Consider the following 20,792-nt stretch of genomic DNA (forward strand, 5'->3'; position numbering starts at 1 on the left):
TAAAGCATAAGGACATTCTGTTTTTTTCCAACACAAGCACACGGCTTTTTGCCAAATGTGTCTGGGGGTGGAGACAGGGATTGAGGTGTCCAGGATGTTTTGACAGTTTTGACAAGACGGACGTGAGGAGTTCCTGGTGCACCTGTTAACACCCTGCTGGATCCCCCTCTGGATTCGATCAGGAATACCTACTTACACTAGCACAGTAACAGGGTCAGGCTCTTCTGGAAACTGGGACCTGGGCACATGATGTTTTCTACAGATGACAGTATGATCATAATCATTGCTTGCCTTGAGTCCAATCTGCCTCTGAATGTTAACAGTGTTACATTACAGTCTGTGAAGGTCTGAGGGAAATATTTGTATTGTGCGAAGAAGAGGTCACTTAAATGTGCAGGTATGAAAATGAACCGCATTTGTAGTCGTATAGTGAATTCTACCACTGTTTCATCCATTCTAGGAACATCAATAATAATTACTTTAAGAGTATAATGAGTGCCTTTTCTTCTCCTGCACTAAGGGTAAGACGCAGTTCCCCTGCCTCAGACACTTCCTCAGATTTCACTTTAATACAGACAAGACTGTTCTGGAATGCTAAGCGCTGACTTTTGTTTCATTTACAGGAAACTCATGCTGCCTGCCGTCTCACCCCCTGCAGTATTAAGACTCTCTTTTCGAGGCATTTCTAAAAACAGAAATCTAATGATCAAAGGATTCTATTTGCATGCCACAGCTGAGAGAAAGGGTTGTCACATTAAAGTGGTTAATTTAAACTATATTCCTGCAGTGCATGAGTGTATCAAGCCAATGCACAAACTACTTGGACTGTTGATAATCTTTCCAAAACATAAAAATATTTCAGAAACCAGATAAAAGAACCCTGAAAGAGGTAGTATGTACTGATGCTCAAAATGTCCCCAGTCTAATGGGTTTAAACCAGAAACTGCCACAATAATATAATAGAAACATCACAAATGAGAAATCATTATGAAAGTATTAGCTGTAACAGCTTTGATGCATGATCAGCAGACTGCTGTGAGATGTTACACTATTATTCTTGTGCTGGTGCACCGAGATGGCTGGCTGGCCATGGTCGTCACCTTTGGATGGATCTTCTAAGTTGATCCCACAGATATTCTACTGGACTCAGTACAGGTCAGTAGAAACAGTTTGCCATGGAAAAATCTCAATATACTTTTTTTAATCTTTTTATTGTAATCCTAGCACTGTGTGTTCTTGGAATCTTTTTCTTATTCTTATTCTTATTCTTATTCTTATTCTTATTCTTATTCTTATTCTTATTCTTATTCTTATTCTTATTCTTATTCTTATTCTTATTGGACTCAAAGAGCTTGACAGGTGATGGGGACTCCCCTCCACCACAAGCAACCACCATAATGATGAAGCCAATTCATATTTGGGATTATTAGGTGACCATGATTCAAGACGGAAATTTGGTCAGGACACTACGATAACACTTCTGCTTTTTTTGAGAAGCTTACTGGGAATTTTAATGATCGAAGAGAGTTTTAACGCTTTGAATGCCGATTTATATCTCATCTTTAGGAGTGTGTATTTTGTACAGTATAGTGTCCATATCACTATACTGGGGCATTAAGTCCCACACAGACATCAGGTCATTTTTTAAAAGAACTTTAAGAATTGTGAGAGATCTGTTGTTTTTGGAAAAGCTGGATAGCTGCCTGGCTGCACTACATAACAAGGTCAGAAAGAAGGAATGTAGGTAGAGCTAAAAGAGGAACTGAGACCCTGATGAATTGGCTTCATCACCCTGTTCTCCTCCCCACTGATAGCTGGTGTGTGGTGAGTGTACTGGCACATCATCCAGGTGGGGGCTACACGTTGTAAAGTGCTTGAAGTGGAGTGTCCGGAAAAGTCCTATATAAGTGTCAGAAATTATTTGTTGTGGGAAATTCTTCATCAGAGGAGCAGGACACTGCTGGGTCTGCCCCACAAAACAGACAAACTGCAAGGGTTTCCCAGCTCTTATATACAGTCAGAAGAAAGTTTGTTTCACAATCTGAGTGCTCATCCTGTACTTTGATATGTAATTACTTCTTGTCTTGCTCTAGGTTCTTTTTTTCTTTTCTTTTTCTTTCAACATCTTTATTAGGATTGACTTCCTCCAACAGAACCATCTTGTCAGACACAGGATGCTGGTCCCTGAAGCAGCAAGCAACCCAACCCTGCTGCATATTAAAGCAACCGTTTAATATGCAGCAGACATTGGTCTGGTTTATCCTGTTTGTGGGTGTTGTTCCTGTCTTTTATTATGTAGCATTAAGCCACTGGGGCTGCTAAAGCAAATCAGCTTTATGGCATCTAAGTGTAACTTTTGTTTGAGGCTAAATTAACAGACCCCATCACAAAGCTCTCACAATGTACTTAAGTGGTGATACTGTGATGCTGGATAAGTGAGATATATACATGTCCCACTTCATTATTTACCATTATTACTATTCACTCCTAGGGAGTGGCACAAATGGCCATCTTGAAATCCTTAAGTATTCTTGATGCACTTGGTTTATTTTATTGTTCTGAGAAAGGAAGAACAAAGCTATGTTCTATCTTTCCATCCATCCATTACACCCTGGATGAGACTCCAGTCCATCTCAGGGCCAGAGGCACATTGTAAAATGTTAATTGTATATATAATAAGACTGATGTGTCAGTTCAGCGATTTGTTGTGTTGTTTTTTTCATTAGGACAAACGTTATTCTGTCCATTTTTGTGCTTATGTTTACATACAAGATCATTTTCAAACGTTGTCTAATCTCTCTTGCCTCATGGTTCAAGGTGATATAGAAGGGTCTCTCTAGGAGGAAAACGGACTATTAGAAGTGCAGGTTATGCTCTATTGCCCAGATATATTGGGAGACTGAGTCAGAGCCATGTCATTTCCCAGCCATGACCAGAATTTCCCAAGAAATCAAACTGGCAGAGTGTTCAAGCAATCACTTTCCCTGGTTGTATTTCAAATCACAGTGAAAATAAACCCCCGCCTGTACAGAAACATTTTGTAGATGATAGGAGTCACAGGGAGGGGTTGGGCTAGGAATCCTACAATAATTTGCTTCCTTTGTAGATTATGTTATCACACAAATGAATATAACAGCTTGTTAGACAGGCCCTACTTGAAAACACCCAAGAAAGGCCAGCAAACTGTTTGAATTTGCCACCCATTTCGATATGATAAAAAACAAGTAACACCCTGCTTGTTTGGGTGCTCAAATAGTTACATAACTAATACATGAACAGCTAGTACTGTGCAAACAGCGCTATATGTGTTTGTTCCATTGCTCAAAGATTTATTGAGAATCCGACATACATGAACACATAATGCTCATTACATATAGAAAGTACAATAGTAACATTTTTGTTACAAGTATTGTGTAACTGACATTACATTCAATTTTTTTGAAAGTTTGTAATTGACAGAATGTTTTTTTTTTGGGGGGGAATAAGAAATCTGGATAATTTTACCAAAGTGGCACAGAATTAAAATCCATAATGCAGATTCTGGACATCATCAACATTAACCTCCCACTAAAACCCCCCAAATACCTGAAAATACCTGTGAAAAACCCACCCACACAGAGGGAATAAGAAAACCTGTGAAAGAGATCGCCACACAACCCACTCCACCCAGTCAGGGGTGTTAAAATTCATTTGCACATTGTAGAGGTTGCTTTTTGTGTATTTTTTACTTTGTCAATATTAAAAGCAATTGGTAATATGTAGCATCAGAAATGATTAAAATCCCCACTATAAAACTTTCTAATATTTCTTTAACTATACTGTCATTGTACCAACATGTTTTTTTTAATGGCAACAATCTGCCTGTTATCTCACATGTAGATTAAAAAAGACTATTTCTGTGACACATAAATCAGCATTTATGTTAAAGAAACATTATAGCATACACTGCTGCAAACCAGCCCATTTTGAGGAGTAAGTGATACAGTATAGCTCATTATACTCACGTTTTATTTGTTTGCCTTTATCTTTTGATTGATATATTTATGATAATATCATTTTTCCCTTTTTAAGAGTTTAAAAATGGTTACAAACAAGAAGAGACCATTCAACCAAATTGAGCCAATCTGGTAGTCAGTGAATACATTGTGCAGGAGAAAAGAATATGCAAACATTAATTTAAGGAATGTAAGTACACAGTTCACAGTTCAGGATATGAACTGAAAAGACTCTAGTGCATAATCTGCTTTCTTACGGGAAATAACATGCTTTAGTGATCAGGCATGCTCTACAGAGGCAATATATTACATCTGTATATAGATGGCAAAAATATTGTTATGCTCAGGAGGGGGCAATAGTTAAGAGTTTAATAGACACTTAGTAAAAGTCACATATTCATACTGACAGCAGCTTGAGTACAAGTACAATTGTACAAGGTAATTGTGAAAGGTGACAAAGTACATCCACTGGTCACATCATCTTTAATCTGCTGTGAAGGATCTGGTGGTGGCGAAATAAATAGACAATAGATTAAAAGACAATGATTTATTCAACTACAAACACACAAACTAATGTTGGAGTGCTTCCCAGAGCCCCAAACAATGCTCCCACTCTTCCCCATTGAATTGTTAATGCTACTTAAATCACTAACAATTAAGCACAAATATTTATCTGAGAAAGTAAAATGCATTTTCATGAAGCCAATAATCCTCCTCAGGGCCACACTGCAAAGAGGAAACAACAATCAGTGCCTATAGAAGAATTAAACCAGATACAAAAGAGTAACATTGCTTGGTAGACGTAAAAGGAAAAATAAATATTTCCATTAATATGAAATGTACTGCATCTTCCACTAATTTCAGTCTGCCTGCCAAATACCTGATGGGTTTTTGTTTCTCAGTGAGGAGTCTAAGTGATGGAGATTGACTGTAGTGACTTTCGGCCGATGTGTGACACCTGAAGAAGGCTCCACGGCCGAAACGTTGTGTTTTCTTTCTTCGTTTTTTTCAGCATGGAATGAACCTATTACTTGTTCCTTTACATCATTTATGTCCGTACATGTACTCTTTGGAGGCTCATGTCTATTAAGGGCAGACAGTCAGCAGACAGTGGATTCTTTCAGCCAGTTCTAGACAGTGCCAGCAATGGTCCTCAGCATGAGCCCCTTGTAATCATGCAGTGGTCCTGAAGGGCTATGATGGTGCTCTTTCTCTGCCCTCAGCAGCTCCTTCTTCAGGCCAGCTGGGGTTGAATGGCTGATCCCTGAGAGGCTGGCTCTGGAGCAGGATTTCATTCCAACATGCTTCTCTCATCTGTACGGGTTGAATAAGATGATTGACCCCAACATATTCACCTGAGCTATTAGCCATGTTAGCATTTTGGGGAGGATCTCATTAGACCTTCACACCACTGCAGGGGAACAGGTCTCCAGCATATTTTGCCCTACCTAGTAGCCCTGTGCCATTCCTTTGCCTCTTTTTACTTCCTCCAGCAGGGACGAGAGATTAGATTTATAAAGTAGGGCTCAACATTTGCAAGGGTTTGGTACAGGGAACTGCCACAAAAAGAGCCACATGCACCACGTCAACCTCTATACCATCACATAAGGCCCTGGGATTTTGTAATGACCACAGAGAGTCTGGACTTAGATCTCATCCAAAGGACGGCATCTTTTGGACTGTGTAGTTTCCTCATTATATTGAGACATTAGGACCCACACATACCATAGGGTGAGAACCCCCTTCTGGCCCCACTAACACCACTTCCAGCTGCAACCTAAGCTTTCCCAGGAGGTCTCCCACCCCGGTACTCCAAACCTGCTGAGCTTCAGTGGGCTTCCAGCTACAAGTTCCAGGATGATATAGCTGCTGGCTTAACTAACTAACAAACAAAAACAAAATTTTGTTGAAACAAAAAACAGAAAAGACAAGGACCTACAGGGGATGAGTTTGAGACCCCCGATTTATGGGGAGGTGTGCCAGGTAAAAAAAAATGCTAAAAGTTAAAGGTGTAAGGCAGGAGGATTGCTGACAGAGGACAATCGACCAGCTTCACTGATCGTGGAAAACAATGCTAACGACATAACCCTGTGATTCAGCTAAGCCTTTTAATTTCCTGGGCTGCAGTATATTATTTTGTGGCATATGGACAAGAGGAATGTCAGTGGGGCCTCATTCCGCGAACTGGGCTCCTGAAGGATACATTGTCTTTCCTCTGCCAGATGTTTCCAATAGCTCTTGACTGGGGGGCTTAAGGCTTGCAAATGATGTCTGTCTCCACATTGGCACTGGCCCCGGTCTGTACGTGTTGAGAAATGTGCTTTTAGAAAACACTTCCGCCTGTTTGCATAGAGATTTCATAAACCGCAGCGCATAGCCTTTCTGAATGATTTTATTTTCATGTGTCGTTCAGTGTAAGTACAAAAAGTCAACCATGGCTTTGTGTCTTTGATTGAATTTTGAAGTTGGGGGTGAGCTTGTTGATCCCCTCTTGCCTTGCTATGCTAGTGCATTGTGCAATCTCAGCATAACCTCTTTGTCTTTGAATCTAGAAGAAAAAAAAACATAATGAAAAAGACATTTGTTTGTCAGACACAACGTGCTTGTTTAGCTCATTGTTCTTTCTTCATTGTTTAATTCTTTATTATGTCTTAACAGAGAGCTCCAGTATTAGTATTTCCATGCTTTCCAGATAAATTACTCTTTAGGATAAAATTTCACTTACCTTTCCATAGCATATAGCCATGACAGAAGACATTACATAATACATATAAGAACATGCATCTAAATGTCCTGGTGTAGTGTCTTCGCAAACAAATGTTTACTTGAGAGAGAGAGATTTCTAAACACAAACGGAAAATAATTTTTATCTCTCCCTCTTCCAGCCTTACTGCAAAATCCAAAGTGCAAACTGTTCGCATAAGTAAACAAGAAGTGTGCTGTTGATGGTATCTACAAAATGCTTTTGTTAGCAATGCAGTGTGACTCACTTGAATGACCAGTTCCATTGTATAGCCAATGGCAGAGACTAACAGATAAGACCAAGCAGTTTCAATGCAAATGAGTTTATCACCTCACAATCGCAGCGCTGAGGACATTTTACTGAGGCTCATCTGAACTTCAAAACAGGGTTGACCTTTTTGATTTGCATTTTGCATGGAAGCCAATAAGCTTCCCAGGTGGTGGAGGTAGGACCCTTCCCAACTCATCAGTATTTGTGTAAACGGACATTTTGTGTAAACTGGATTATTTCAGGAAATGGCAGGATTTGATGCAACATCTGCTTAAGCCTTGATCTTCTGCTGAATTCTTTTTTCTGATAATGTCTTTTGTGACACACTAAAATACAGATATTTCTCTCCATGTCTTGACAGATCACCTCTGGTGTAGATGTGTGTGCCCTGTGATGGACTGGCATCCCATCTAGAATGTATCCTGTTGCTTACTGGAATAGGCTCTGGCTCCACCGCAAACCTGTATGGGATAAAGTGGGAAGAAAATGGATGGATGGATTTGCTGAACACATAAGCAGGATGTGGACCCAGCAGCCTACCTTTATTTGCAGCCTGTCTTATATTCTTGTGTGTCACCTTTTTATCCCTTGTGTACATTCCCTGTTTGCAGTTTTGTCCGTAATCGTAGGAGCGTGACATAATTTCCTTCTCAATACCACATATTAATTCATCAAACACCTACTTACAATCTCTTTTGTTATTTTACGGCATGTAGCCAAGACTAACAATCTTGCAAGAAGACAATAGGAGCATGCTGGCACTGCTTAACAACCCCTCACAAAACAGCTGGCAATATTGTGAGTTGCTCAGCAATCCTGCTTATGTGCAAATTATTCTCCAGACTTTATTCAAAGTTACACTTCTAAAATGTAACCTGGCAAAGCCTAGTTTATATGGTAATATCACACCTTGACCTTGCTTTTCAGGTATAGACCTGCAGTCACCATGAGCTTACTTTACATTCACTGCAAATTACAACATCAGTCTGCGACACCACCCTTCTCCTTAAGACTTGATTTTACAGTCACGAAGTGCTTCTAGAAGATAAGAACAAGCTAACACACAATACATAGGGAGCACCAACAAAAAATATTGCATATATGTACACACCCATCAGAATAGTACAGATTGCACAAGACAGCAGGGAGAAGTGAGATACATGATGTATCATTCATTATTATCTAAAATGTAATCTGTTCTTAGTGATGTGCATCGAAAAGGTGGTAAGACCATTAGAAAACATATAAAAATGAGTAAATAAGAGCATGTGTATAAATACACCATGACAAACTTTCATTGGGAAAACCTTTAAGGTCAATCAGAGTTCAGTGAGAATAACAGTTCTAGGACAACAGTCCTTTACAAACTCTTAAAGTTCTCAGCTTTTCACAAGTGGAGCTACAGTGCCTTGCGAAAGTATTCGGCCCCCTTGAACTTTTCAACCTTTTGCCACATTTCAGGCTTCAAACATAAAGATATACATTTTTTATTTTATGTGAAGAATCACCAACAAGTGGGACACAATTGTGAAGTGGAACGAAATCTATTGGATTTTTGAAACTTTTTTAACTAATAAAAAAATGAAAAGTGGGGCGTGCAAAATTATTCGGCCCCTTTACTTTCAGTGCAGCAAACTCACTCCAGAAGTTCAGCGAGGATCTCTGAATGATCCAATGTTGTCCTAAATGACTGATGGTGATAAATAGAATCCACCTGTGTGTAATCAAGTCTCTGTATAAATGCACCTGCTCTGTGATAGTCTCAAGGTTCTGTTGAAAGCGCAGAGAGCATCATGAAGACCAAGGAACACACCAGGCAGGTCCGTAATACTGTTGTGGAGAAGTTTAAAGCCGGATTTGGATACAAAAAGATTTCCCAAGCTTCAAACATCCCAAGGAGCACTGTGCAAGCGATCATCTTGAAATGGAAGGAGTATCAGACCACTGCAAATCTACCAAGACCTGGCCGTCCCTCTAAACTTTCAGCTCAGACAAGGAGAAGACTGATCAGAGATGCAGCCAAGAGGCCCATGATCACTCTGGATGAACTGCAGAGAACTACAGCTGAGGTGGGAGAGTCTGTCCATAGGACAACAATCAGTCTTACACTGCACAAATCTGGCCTTTATGGAAGAGTGGCAAGAAGAAAGCCATTTCTCAAAGATATCCATAAAAAGACTTGTCTAAAGTTTGCCACAAGCCACCTGGGAGACACCCCAAACATGTGGAAGAAGGTGCTCTGGTCAGATGAAACCAAAATCGAACTTTTTGGCCACAATGCAAAACGATATGTTTGGCGTAAAAGCAACACAGCTCATCACCCTCAACACACCATCCCCACTGTCAAACATGGTGGTGGCAGCATCATGGTTTGGGCCTGCTTTTCTTCAGCAGGGACAGGGAAGATGGATGCAGCCAAATACAGGACCATTCTGGATGAAAACCTGTTGGAGTCTGCAAAAGACCTGAAACTGGGACGGAGATTTATCTTCCAACAAGACAATGATCCCAAACATACAGCAAAATCTACAAAGGAATGGTTCACAAATAAACGTATCCAGGTGTTTGAATGGCCAAGTCAAAGTCCAGACCTGAATCCAATCGAGAATCTGTGGAAAGAGCTGAAAACTGCTGTTCACAAACGCTCTCCATCCAACCTCACTGAGCTCGAGCTGTTTTGCAAGGAAGAATGGGCAAGAATTTCAGTCTCTCGATGTGCAAAACTGATAGAGACATACCCCAAGCGACTTGCAGCTGTAATCGCAGCAAAAGGTGGCTCTACAAAGTATTAACGCAAGGGGGCCGAATAATTTTGCACGCCCCACTTTTCATTTTTTTATTAGTTAAAAAAGTTTCAAAAATCCAATAGATTTCGTTCCACTTCACAATTGTGTCCCACTTGTTGGTGATTCTTCACATAAAATAAAAAATGTATATCTTTATGTTTGAAGCCTGAAATGTGGCAAAAGGTTGAAAAGTTCAAGGGGGCCGAATACTTTCGCAAGGCACTGTATGTGGTAGTGCAATTATTAGCTGCAATAAGGCCAGTTTCAGAAATATTTATCAGTCTAAAAAAGGATAGTTTCACGTTTTCATGAAAAACATCTCTCACAATTATGTGTTTTTGATGTATGCTTAATATGTAAAATATAAATGAAGACAAAAACAACTTTTTGCTAATTTTGCTACGTCAACTGTATTTTTTTCACCAGGAGTTAATAATATAGCTTCCACTTCCTGAAATGGAAGGTCATGAACTTTCTTCCAAGAACCAACTGGCAGATAACAAAGGAACAAATTACTGGATGTCAGATTTTAATCTTGGCCTCAAGATGGGTTCAGAATTCATCCCGCAAGTTGTAATGAAAAGGGCTATTTCTTCTTTCAATTTGTTTGCTAAGCCTGATATAATTCGTTTCTCTGGGCAATATTAGAATTCTAATTACAAGGCCTGGAAGCACTTTTGATTAGAAGAATGTCCTGCACTATTTACTTTGTGCTTCTAAGAGATGTCATAGGACAGCGAACTGGTTGGACTTTTAAAAAAAGCAATAAAAATATATAGCATGGATTTTGACTGGTTGATTCCCATGTGTATAAGTGTCATCTTAGATCTGCCCAAGTCACATCTTTTTTCCTACCCATCACCCATCATACACTGCTGATAAACTTAATGGTTTATTTAACCACAAAAAAGTGTGCTGAAGTGATTTCAGGATTCTATGACTAAATATATATAGGTGGCTATTTGATACCTCCTGTTTAATTTTCATAACACTGGAAAATGGAAAGTGGCATCATCCTCTTTGTTATAAGTAGAATAAAATTACTTCTATGTTTTTTGCACGGAGACAACTGATCAAATTTCTTGTACATGCAACATACTTAGCAAAAAAAAGTGATTTGATTCTGATAACTCAGGAAGTATTAGCAGGTGACAGTTCAAATGTCAGATTTTTTCCAGAAACTTGCTTTTACTAACACTGTGACAATTTCCATCTAGATTGAAGATGACAGCAGACATGATCTTATTGCATCAATGTGGATATACCTGGAACTTATAGTTTTATATCACACATTTGTGGTACCCATTTTCACAGCTGATTAATGGAGTCTGCTACCATGGGCAAGAATGTGTACTAGGTCAAGCAAATACAGTACTATTCACTTTAACATAGTTATACTGCGTATTTTAGACAATCTTGAAGTGTGGCATTCTGTGTGGAGTTTACATGTTGTTCTCATGTTTTCATGACATGACGTTTCTCCAGGTGCCGTGGGTTTCTCCCATATTCTAAAGCGTGCTGGCTTGGTTAACTGGCACAACCAGATTATCCCTGTATACTTGTGCCACTATGTTCCCTGTGATGGACTAGTGTCCTATCCAGGGTGTAATCCAGCCTTTGCCCCACACTTCCAGGATAGCTTCAGGGTTATCATGGCGCTATCCAGGGATGAGCTGCTTTCCGATAATGGATGCATGGAAGTCTAAACTCACATGGAATGGTACTATGATCTAGGTGCATGGCGCACACTGTAAAATGCAAAACCGATGTGCAATCATTCAAAACTATTCTGTGGCTCCACTTCCTTGCAGATTTATAAGAACAGTGATACTTTGAATAGCTCATTTTACTGTATAGATTATTTTTTTCCACTGGTGAAAACAATTCACCAGTAAATACCATGAATGAATTGTAGAGTTTCCTCAGCTTACCCTAACAACTTTCATCCTGTTGACTGATCCTTCAACATACTTCAGGTCAAGGTGTTTACGATTGTTTGATTTAATTCACTGCTACTATAATTGTTACACAGTGAAAATAACAAGGATGCCAGAATCGTTAACTCTGCCCCAGGCAGACAAAAACAGCTTGACTTTAAAAGGGGGCTAAATAAAATCTAAAAGTGATGTCTTTAATCTGATTTTGGTCACTGTATAAATTCACTTTCAAATAGTTTGTATGAAATGCATTGCATGCCTATTTTCATAACATTTATACTGCCATAATAAAGCGATTAAAATACTTCAAAAGTAAATATAGACAAATATTATTTTGGTGATCTTGCAATACTTTTCAAAACGTTTCTGTTTCAAAATCTACACACACGTTGAAAGTTTTAAAACAAGCTTAGTGTTTCCAGAGTGCCAGAAATGAAAACGAATAACTTGCCACAGCGCTAAATTTAAGATGAACGCTTTAAGATAAAGCTTGTTAAGTCGTTTGCCCAGTGTCTCCGAATAAATACATAACAATTCACCATTGGAGTCTTTATACCAACATCACTTGAGATAACAGACGGTGAGCAATGAAGACCATGCCATCCCGAAGGAGTCGTTCGCTTGTCCCAGGCAAGATACCTGCCTCAAGCCTTACGAAGATGTTTTCCCCTTTAACGTCTCTCGCCTCGGGGTACAATTGCAGCTCGTCTGTATAACGCTCGTGTTACGTTGGCTGCATGTCAAAGGTTTGGGAACAGGGGCGGGCTCTTAAGAGTCAGACTTCCTCTGGAGCGTACGAGCCACATTCTCTCTGATCGTCAGCAAGAGCAGACCGAGCAGAGCTTGCAGCTGGACGGAGTTGCGAGTTCCCGTTTTCATGTCTGTAGACGCAGTAGCCATAGAAAGGAAGAAGGCAACTTTTCCACTCTACCAAGTGCGCACGACAGAGGCTTCTGACGTTGTGCCGGGTAAGTGTCAACGAGTCAGTTTAACAGGTCATTTGTCTACGAATTTTTTAATTAAAAACTATACATGTTTTTTTTTTGTTCGCTTTTACTGCTACTGGGTTACCATTTTCCTGATTGCAAGTAATCGTAATCCGAAACGGAGCTCTTTGCGCATTGGCCAGAGGTAGAAACGTCAACTTTTTTTCGGGAAGAAAAAATGTTAGTACCTTTAGAACACTTCGACTGGAAAAGACAGAATGAAAAACAGTCGATGACAAACGCCAGAATTATGAAGAACGACAACACTAAAAACTTGAAACGGTTTTTTGACTCGAATCATTTTGGCATGAGCATTGCGGGCTGAGTGTTGATCTTGGAGTTGTTTGATTGTGTCGAACTGCCGACATAAAATACATCATTACAAAAATGTCATAGCATCTGCAGTGCTCCTTTTTGTAGAAGCACGACTTGCTGTTGAATGAGGAGGAAAACCAATTTAATGGTCCATTCATTAGACTGGGGCGCAACGCTATCGGCTCACATATCAAACCATTCATTTTCATACGGATGATGATGATGATTATAATTACAAAGGTGTTAGGCGCTGTGAGCTGGTTTTAGCAGTTAACAACTCTCGGTGGTGGAAGAATAGTGTTTAATATAGTAGTACATAATAGTATATAATTGTTTTTCTGTGCCAGGAAAGAAAATACTTCACTTCTTGTCCTGTTAGCATCTATCTATTCGCACGGCCTGTATTTATTTTTAAAACAATAGTTTAAGACTCCAATATAAAACGATGAAAGGTGGATGGAGGGCAGGCAGGGCCTCTTCCGTCAAGGGGACCTTGCGTGGACAACGGAATGAAATGACCCAAGAGCTACAGACCCAGGCTCCGCACAGCAGGTCTGCTTGACTCGCTTCTGCGTTCCGCAGGGTGGCGCTGTGCGGCTGTTGCGCTGTCACGGTGATAAAGTCGCTGATACGGTTTTGCTCTTCTGTTTTACGTGCCAAGCGGGACCTTCGTGGACGCATTTCGTGTAAAATGCTTTTTGCTATTGTACACTGTCACGAATGAAGTGTTTACTAAGGATTGCTTTGTTTTAGTAATAAGTTTGAATTAAAAATTCGGAGAAGGCGCTGTTCATTATAGGAGGTGTACTGTCCCAGATATGCCGACTAAATACCCTCTGGATTTGTGCATAAAATCCCTAATTAATTCAATGGGTTAAGCACTTTTTTTCTCCTCTCCGCTACCTGATCTGTTGTGTAAGGGCGCAACCGACCCGTACTGGGCGCACTGAGTCCCACCTTTGGGATATAAATAGCTAAATATTAATAAGTACTATTATTTGAGAGCCTAGAGATGGACACTGTAGTTTTGCTACAGCTTGGTGCGTTGATTTATTTGTTTTTTTAAACTTCACTGATCTCTTGTAAAAGCTAATGATGAAATAAAGAATAGTTATTAATTAAAGCCTTATTGCAAGATGTGTTTCGAGTTTATGTTTGATGAGATTAAGAATGGATGAAAATTTAGAGACATTATTTGATAGCACTAAGAAGTCCATAAAAATGTTATTTTATAAAATAATCTCCAACAGTGAATAAAATCTCAATACCTGCAGTTTATATTAAACCGAGAGATTTTACTTTAAAGCATGTCAAAAGGGAGAGTAATTTAGTTTCAATTGCACTTCTTACAAACGTAAAATGTGTCTGAATGTTGTTGGTCTTCTGTGATGTGTAGAAAGAAATATTGCTTTTTCTTGGCTGAATTTTGTTTTATTTTTTCCTTTAATGCTAATTAGACTCCAGGGCTGAAAAGCAGACAGAGTTTGAACTGACTGAGGGGCCAGTGCAGGAAAAAGAGGTTATATCTGTCATGATTAAGCCATTCTCCAACTGGTGAGGATGGAATTTGCGCTTTCCTCTTTTAAACCCTGAAGAATAGCCTTTTTTTCTTTGGAAGTGGTACATCCTGCACAGCATAACAGCAGCTACACTTTAACCTCTGTGACCTAAGTAATCACAAACATCTTCCTTTTTTAAACAAGGAAACAGGTAGAAAGAAAGAAACGGTATTGTGCATCTTAGACCAAGTAAAGAGCAGAGGACTGTCACATACAGATAACGTTTAGTGTAACGAACATGAAACCCATTTAGATCTCACCAACTGTACATATGGAGCACGACAATTTCAGAATGACTTCAGGGTGTAGCATTGCCTGCCTGCTGATTTCTGTTGCAGAAAATGGAAAGTTTGAGTCTGATGTCTAATGTGCAAGCACTGGAAGTTTAGTCTCATTTGGTACAGAGTTAATGCTGATGGTGATCACGTAACAATTTGAGTTTCACCAGATGTGTAAAAGTATGTATTAACCTTCAGTTGTTGATCTGATTCATCCATTGTACTTGTCCGCAAAGCTAGAAGAACATAAGTCCAGTGGCTATATTGTACACTTCTCAATAATTATGGCTACAGTCCCTTAATGAAATGCTTCTCTGTTAAGATGGGTGCAAGTGACTCTGTGTTTCTGCATTCATGTGAATTTCATCGTGGTGTGTCAGATTTTCTTGTGCTGTACTATAGGAAAGCAATTTTTGAGTACCTATTTGATAATGGAATGCATACATTTGAAACCCAAAATAGAAGTATTTTTAGTTTTTTTTTTCAGCCCACTACAATAGCTCGCATGATTCCATCAAGTCCTGACCACAATCACATATATGAATGCTCTGTAGCTTGGTGAAGAATAGTATCGTACAATGACTGGATGGCAGCCAGAGTTCTGGACATAAGAGATTCTTTCCAATTGGCACGCTGTTTAAGAGCTCAGCAGGTGGCTTGGAATTATATTTGGATAACTTGGATAACAAGGATTTGTTTTGACTTTTTTCCCCTGGACAAACAATGTACCTGTCTGAGCTCCTTCCCTTTATTAATGCAAGGCTATTTAATGCAGCAACTTAGTCACACTGCTGGAGAAGACAAACTCATAAATTAATGACATTTTGTGTCCAGATGCAGACTTTAGAAATCAAATTCATTTTAGAGTTTATTATTCCCTGGGGAAAATGTGTTTATATAGCAGGGGTCCAACACAACAATACAACAAAAACAAACATCAACAAAGAGTTCATGATGGCAGAGTTGCTTGAACTCAAGGACAGTGAAGGAGGCTTTTGGGCTACAGGAAAATGTGCTGATCACAAGGCAAGCAATAAGTTGCCTAAAGTCATACGGCTACCTCTCTAAAGAATTCTTGTGTTGTAAGTTATACATGCCATTCTAATTGCATGTCTTCTCGGTGTCTGGTAATGGGATCTGTTATGCACAGTCCTTGAGGAGTGAGCTGCAAAGCAGGAAGAACTTGTATTGCATATTATCTTTGTTCTCTGACATCATCATCTTCACTCAAGTTTTTGCTTTTTCTTTTGAACTCAGCTGTCAGATGTTCAGGCTTATTTGCACTTCTTGAAAATGATAGAGTGGCAAGTTAGCACAGTGGTTGGCATTGCACTGGGGCCCTGGTTTCAATTACTGGGGTGCTGCCTGAGTGGAGTTGGTATTCTCTACCTGTGTTGGCGCAAGTTTCCTCTGGATGTTCCGGCTTCATCCCACAGTCCAAAGACATACTGGTAGGTTAATTGGCTTCTGGGGATGTTGGACCTGGCGCGTGTGCGTGTCTGTGTGTGTGAACTGGTGTCCTGTCCAGTCCAGTTCTGGGATGGTAGGGTTTCAGTCTGGGGTCCTGAAATTCCAGCCCTTTTGATCTCTCTGTTCTTAGTGGAGAGTTCAGGCAAACGTCTTAATTAGCTTTTTGCTTGGAATCTGTGTTAATTTAAGGCAGCCTTTATATTTGTTTCCTGAGGCCGCTAGCTTACTCTAAAGAATCCTTGTTTGTGATCTGTAGGTATTCAGAAGAAAGTGTGAAATGATAATGTCACATCTCCTGCACTGTTGCAGGGAAAGGCTATAAAAATGAATCTGGCACCAAGAGGGCAGTGTGAGTAGGTTGATTCACAGAGAAAAGGATACAGCCTTTTCATCTTCCTTTGGCTATGCTTTGGGGGTAATGGCTGCATCAAAAAACTTTTCTTGCCTGTTACACATTAATGTTGACAGGCTTCCCAGTGTTTATTTACAGCCAACTTGTGGCTGCCTACTAACTGCACAAAGCAGGACTTAAGATAAGATAAGTTCTCTTTATTGGCTATATACTGTTTCTTGTATTAGGAATTTGTCTTTTCGCATACCCCAACTTGCTCTCCATGAGACACACAGAAACACAGACAGGGAGAGAAGCTTGGGGTCGGAGCGCAGGGTCAGCCATTTACACAGCGCCCCTGGAGCAGTTGGGGATAAGGGCCTTGCTCAGGGGCCCAACGGGGTAGGACTCCTCTGCCGGCTGCAGGACACGAACCAGCAACCTTCCAGACAGATTCTTAGCCACAGAGCCACCCCACCGTCAACTTGCTGTTGGCATGAAGAAGATTTGGCCCAGCATCATGTCGGTGCAAAGGGCATCTCTTTTGCTCTCATTGAAATAAGTTCTTACATTTTTATAGTGATAGGGCACTGTAGCGGTGCAGTAGTTAGAACAACTGCCTCGTAGCGTAAAATTCAATTCTGTACCCCGGGTGCTATAAAGAAAAGTTTGTATGTTTCCTCCCACAATCCAAAAACATTCCGGTAGGTTAATTGGCTTCTGGGAAAACTGGCCTTGGTGTGGGTTTTTTGTGTGTTTGTGTCCATTTGCACTGTTATGGACTGATGTCCCATCCAGGGTGTATCCTGCTTTGCACCCATTGCTTGCGGGGATAGGCAGCAGCAATATCCTAAGTTGGGTGAAGCGTTTAGAAAATGGATGGATTTTTATAGTACAAAGAAGGGCAGCTATAGAACATGCCCTATAACATGATCTGGGAAGGGATGTAACTCCTATTCAGCCTCCACAGGACCTCTCCTGTAGCTTCATTTCAGAAAGAGGAATTAAAGAAAGGGAGTACAATTTGTGATTTGTGAAGTCCACACCATGGTGTAGGTGACATCTCAGGGTTTCCAGATCTTACACTGTGCCACAGAAGATGGGGTGCGACACTCCAGCTCATAATTTGCTCCATATGCTGGCTGTTCATGTTCCTCCCCTAAATTCCTCTTCCACCTTTTTTCTTGTGCGGCTCCTCAGTGGTTGTGATGACATGAAACAGCAACAGCTGTTTCTCATGATGTGGTCTGTCTGGCCTGGCATCAGCTTACCTCACCTCCTTCCATGAGTCCATGCAAAAAAGGGTGATGGTTGATTCAGTGGTGACTTCAGAATTTCTGTCAGGCCTAGCACTGCAAGAAACATGGATGGCCTTCAAGTGCTGTAATCAAAGCCAGAATAGTTGATCCTGAGGTGAACTTGTTTCAAACTGCAATACCATGATGTAACCCACTCCCATGACTAATGTTCTAATGTTTGCCTAAGGAAATAGGTGCTTCCTTTGTCTGCATGTTTGAGGTACCATGCTTACATTGTATTTAATTTGAGCAAATCTTTGTGGCTCTGTTATTGCCATCATTGTAGTTCTTGGTTCGTGGGTTCACAGTTTACATTACAATATATCACCATCATACATGGATAGAGTGATGGAAGTATACCCAAACAATGTGACCCAGTATCAGAGTATGACACAGGCTATCAGGTGTGGACATGTATGTGGATTTTTAGCATATTAAGGGAATACATTTCATATACTAACTTGTTGCATGTTCAGCTTTGAATTGGCCCCAGTGGGAAATGGGGGATCTAACAAGACCCTGACTATGATTCCTCATAGTTTTTTTCCAGCTACTGTCCTGTATACTACAGTTTAAAGCTTTTCTACTTTACTACTAAAATGGCTTCGCATTAAGGCCAAGGTTATTGTGTACCTCTTTGTGTCCAATGGAAGATTGAACAATGAACAAGCTTCTTTAATATTTTTAACAAGCTGAGCTCAGATATGTGCTCACAGGCTCCTCCAGCGCCATTCTTTTTGCAGTTGAGAGCTGTCAGAAGATGATCTGCTTGATCCTCTACAGGTGTTCCATTTGGATTGAGAGTGATTTAGCTCATGTGGAAACTGGACACTGGGATTGTATGTTTGAATTTCTGGGTTCTTTGCTGTTATTTTGTTTGTTTCACTGAGCTTCACAAGGGTCTAGAGTGCTGAATCTGGGATAAGGTCGAGAGCATGAAACTTTGAATAAACTCTGCCGAAATCCAATCCACTCCTTCCACTCCAAAGGGCAAGAGAAACAGATGATAAATGTCTTGTAACTTTCTGCTGGTTGTAATTTCAGCTTTGTTTGATGGTATTATTAGATCAGAGACAGCATTGTTATCCTGAAAAGGGTAACAACAGATGTATTCCCCCTTTTCCTGTTCTGAGCTTGGGGATTTTTGTAATATTAACCTGATTTGCAGTCCTGGTGCTTCTTTGAGTCCAATTAAAAGCATACATGTACACTCTTACATCATGCATACATCAACACGGTTTGTAAAAGTCATTGGCCCATGTGTTGAAGCATTGCTATTCAAAGGTATGGGGCTGTTCTGTTTGTTCCACCCTGGCTAGCTATTTTTATGTGTCTGAGGTGTTAGTAACGCCTACGTCATACAGGCATGTGTGTGTAGGTTTATATAATGTGTATGTCAAATGAAGTTTTCTTTGTTCTGTAAATTATATGTTGCTGTTCATCAGTTTCTATCCCAGTTGTGTTTACTGCTGGCCAATGACCTAACAACTCATGATACTTTTATTCATCCCAAAATAGAAACGGTTCATGAAAGCTATATTGATCTAAACAGCATATCACAAATGGTTAAATACAAGGTGGAAAAGGTTGAGGGATTAAACACATTTATTCACATGATTAAATGCATGGCTATAGCAGTTTCAACTGTATGGTAACATGAAATGCATTATACCCCACCAGTTGCTAAAGAGGCTTTGATAAAACATAGTTGTAATTAAGTAATCGTGATTGGACATATATTTACTTCCTGTCAATAATGTGAGTCACTTAACAGGTGCTTTTCCCCCAAAAGAGATAAAGGGTGGATTGATTATTAATGAACTGATTGAACAGCTAATGTAGTAGAATCAGGCCCTGGAGATTTATCAATCTTGATTTCTTCTTGTGTCTGAAACACTTCTGCCTGTTCAGTGCCATTACTGTTTAATACTAATGCTGTCCTTCCACCGTCTGAGACATGCTAAGTAAACAGCTGAGTGAGTGAAATACTCATTGATTACAAAATCATTTCCCTTTCGTTTTTCCCATTTTAATCCCAAATAGATTTTACTTCATCCTAGGCAATTCTTTTGCTATTGTAGTACAGAAATAACTTATTTTAGCATCCATTGCCCCATTGCAATAGTTCTTTCAATTTTCAATTTCTCTTATATAAGTAAAAATATCATTTTCTTTACTTGTGCTTGAAATTCACTGTACTTTTTCTTTTATTGAAATCCTGTATCTGTACACTATTGTTTGTCATCATTTTGTTTTCTCTTTCACTGTATGTGCCATCATTGGTTTGTTCAACTTTTTGGGTTTACAATTTTTTGTCTGTGCTTCAGGTAGATTCTGCCTAAACCCTTGCCACTGTTTTCCACAGATTTTATATCTGTCCATTCCTGCTTCTCTTCAAAATTGTAAACTTTGATTTGGACTCAAAGCATGCCAAATTATGATCACATTTTCCTTGACATTCTCTCACCTTTGCTTACCTGACACAATATGTAAGCATTTGAAGGTGCTAACTGGATAAGAAAGGTGTCTTTGAGCATGTCTACCATTTCAGTTTCTGCTGCTGGCTTTGCAGTACGTCTTATCCAGGCTTGTGGTGAAAGATGAAGTATCCCATTAAAACCTAATTCTTATTTTGCATAACAGTTCATTTTATTATACAGAGCTGAATTATTAAACATTTTCTTTTGGTGGTTTATAATGTGCTTCTTACTCCATACCTTTGGACTTTTGTTAGTCTGACCCACATAGACTCTTGAAACAATCCATACTGATTCCCCTAGCCTGAATACTTTTTTATACACAGTGCTCAGCCTCGCTCTGTTCT

At 39.8% G+C, this 20,792-nt stretch overlaps 1 protein-coding gene and 2 long non-coding RNA genes across 8 annotated transcripts in view; 2 read left to right on the forward strand and 1 right to left on the reverse strand.

Annotated features, from left to right (window-relative positions):
• The first annotated feature begins 317 nt into the window (after window positions 1–317).
• LOC107077610 (uncharacterized) lies at window positions 318–8,372 on the forward strand. 2 transcript variants are annotated; one of them, XR_001478607.2, is made up of 3 exons: window positions 318–397; window positions 624–1,155; window positions 7,370–8,372. It is a non-coding gene; the product is annotated as an uncharacterized lncRNA (long non-coding RNA). The 2 variants fall into 2 exon arrangements; XR_001478608.2 differs by lacking the exon at window positions 318–397 and adding an exon at window positions 441–521.
• On the reverse strand, window positions 4,528–7,461 carry LOC138241739 (uncharacterized). 2 transcript variants are annotated; one of them, XR_011191003.1, is made up of 2 exons: window positions 7,375–7,461; window positions 4,528–6,543 (listed from the first exon to the last, which is right to left on the reverse strand). It is a non-coding gene; the product is annotated as an uncharacterized lncRNA (long non-coding RNA). The 2 variants fall into 2 exon arrangements; XR_011191004.1 differs by lacking the exon at window positions 7,375–7,461 and adding an exon at window positions 6,721–6,879.
• Window positions 8,373–12,520: 4,148 nt separating the features above from the next.
• Window positions 12,521–20,792, forward strand: part of fhl3a (four and a half LIM domains 3a) — a 53,649-nt gene continuing 45,377 nt past the window's right edge. For 2 of the 4 annotated variants that reach the window (XM_015349186.2, XM_015349185.2), the window contains exon 1: window positions 12,610–12,699. Coding sequence is in view for 2 of the 4 variants with exons in the window: in XM_015349184.2 (XP_015204670.1) it covers window positions 12,609–12,699 (91 nt within the window). In the remaining 2 variants the exon portion in view is untranslated. Of the gene's footprint in view, window positions 12,700–20,792 lie in introns of all 4 variants that reach the window. The other 2 variants (XM_015349184.2, XM_006631467.3) reach the window with 2 other exon arrangements.

This window comes from Lepisosteus oculatus, chromosome 11 (assembly GCF_040954835.1).
Source record: "Lepisosteus oculatus isolate fLepOcu1 chromosome 11, fLepOcu1.hap2, whole genome shotgun sequence".
NCBI lineage: Eukaryota > Metazoa > Chordata > Actinopteri > Semionotiformes > Lepisosteidae > Lepisosteus > Lepisosteus oculatus.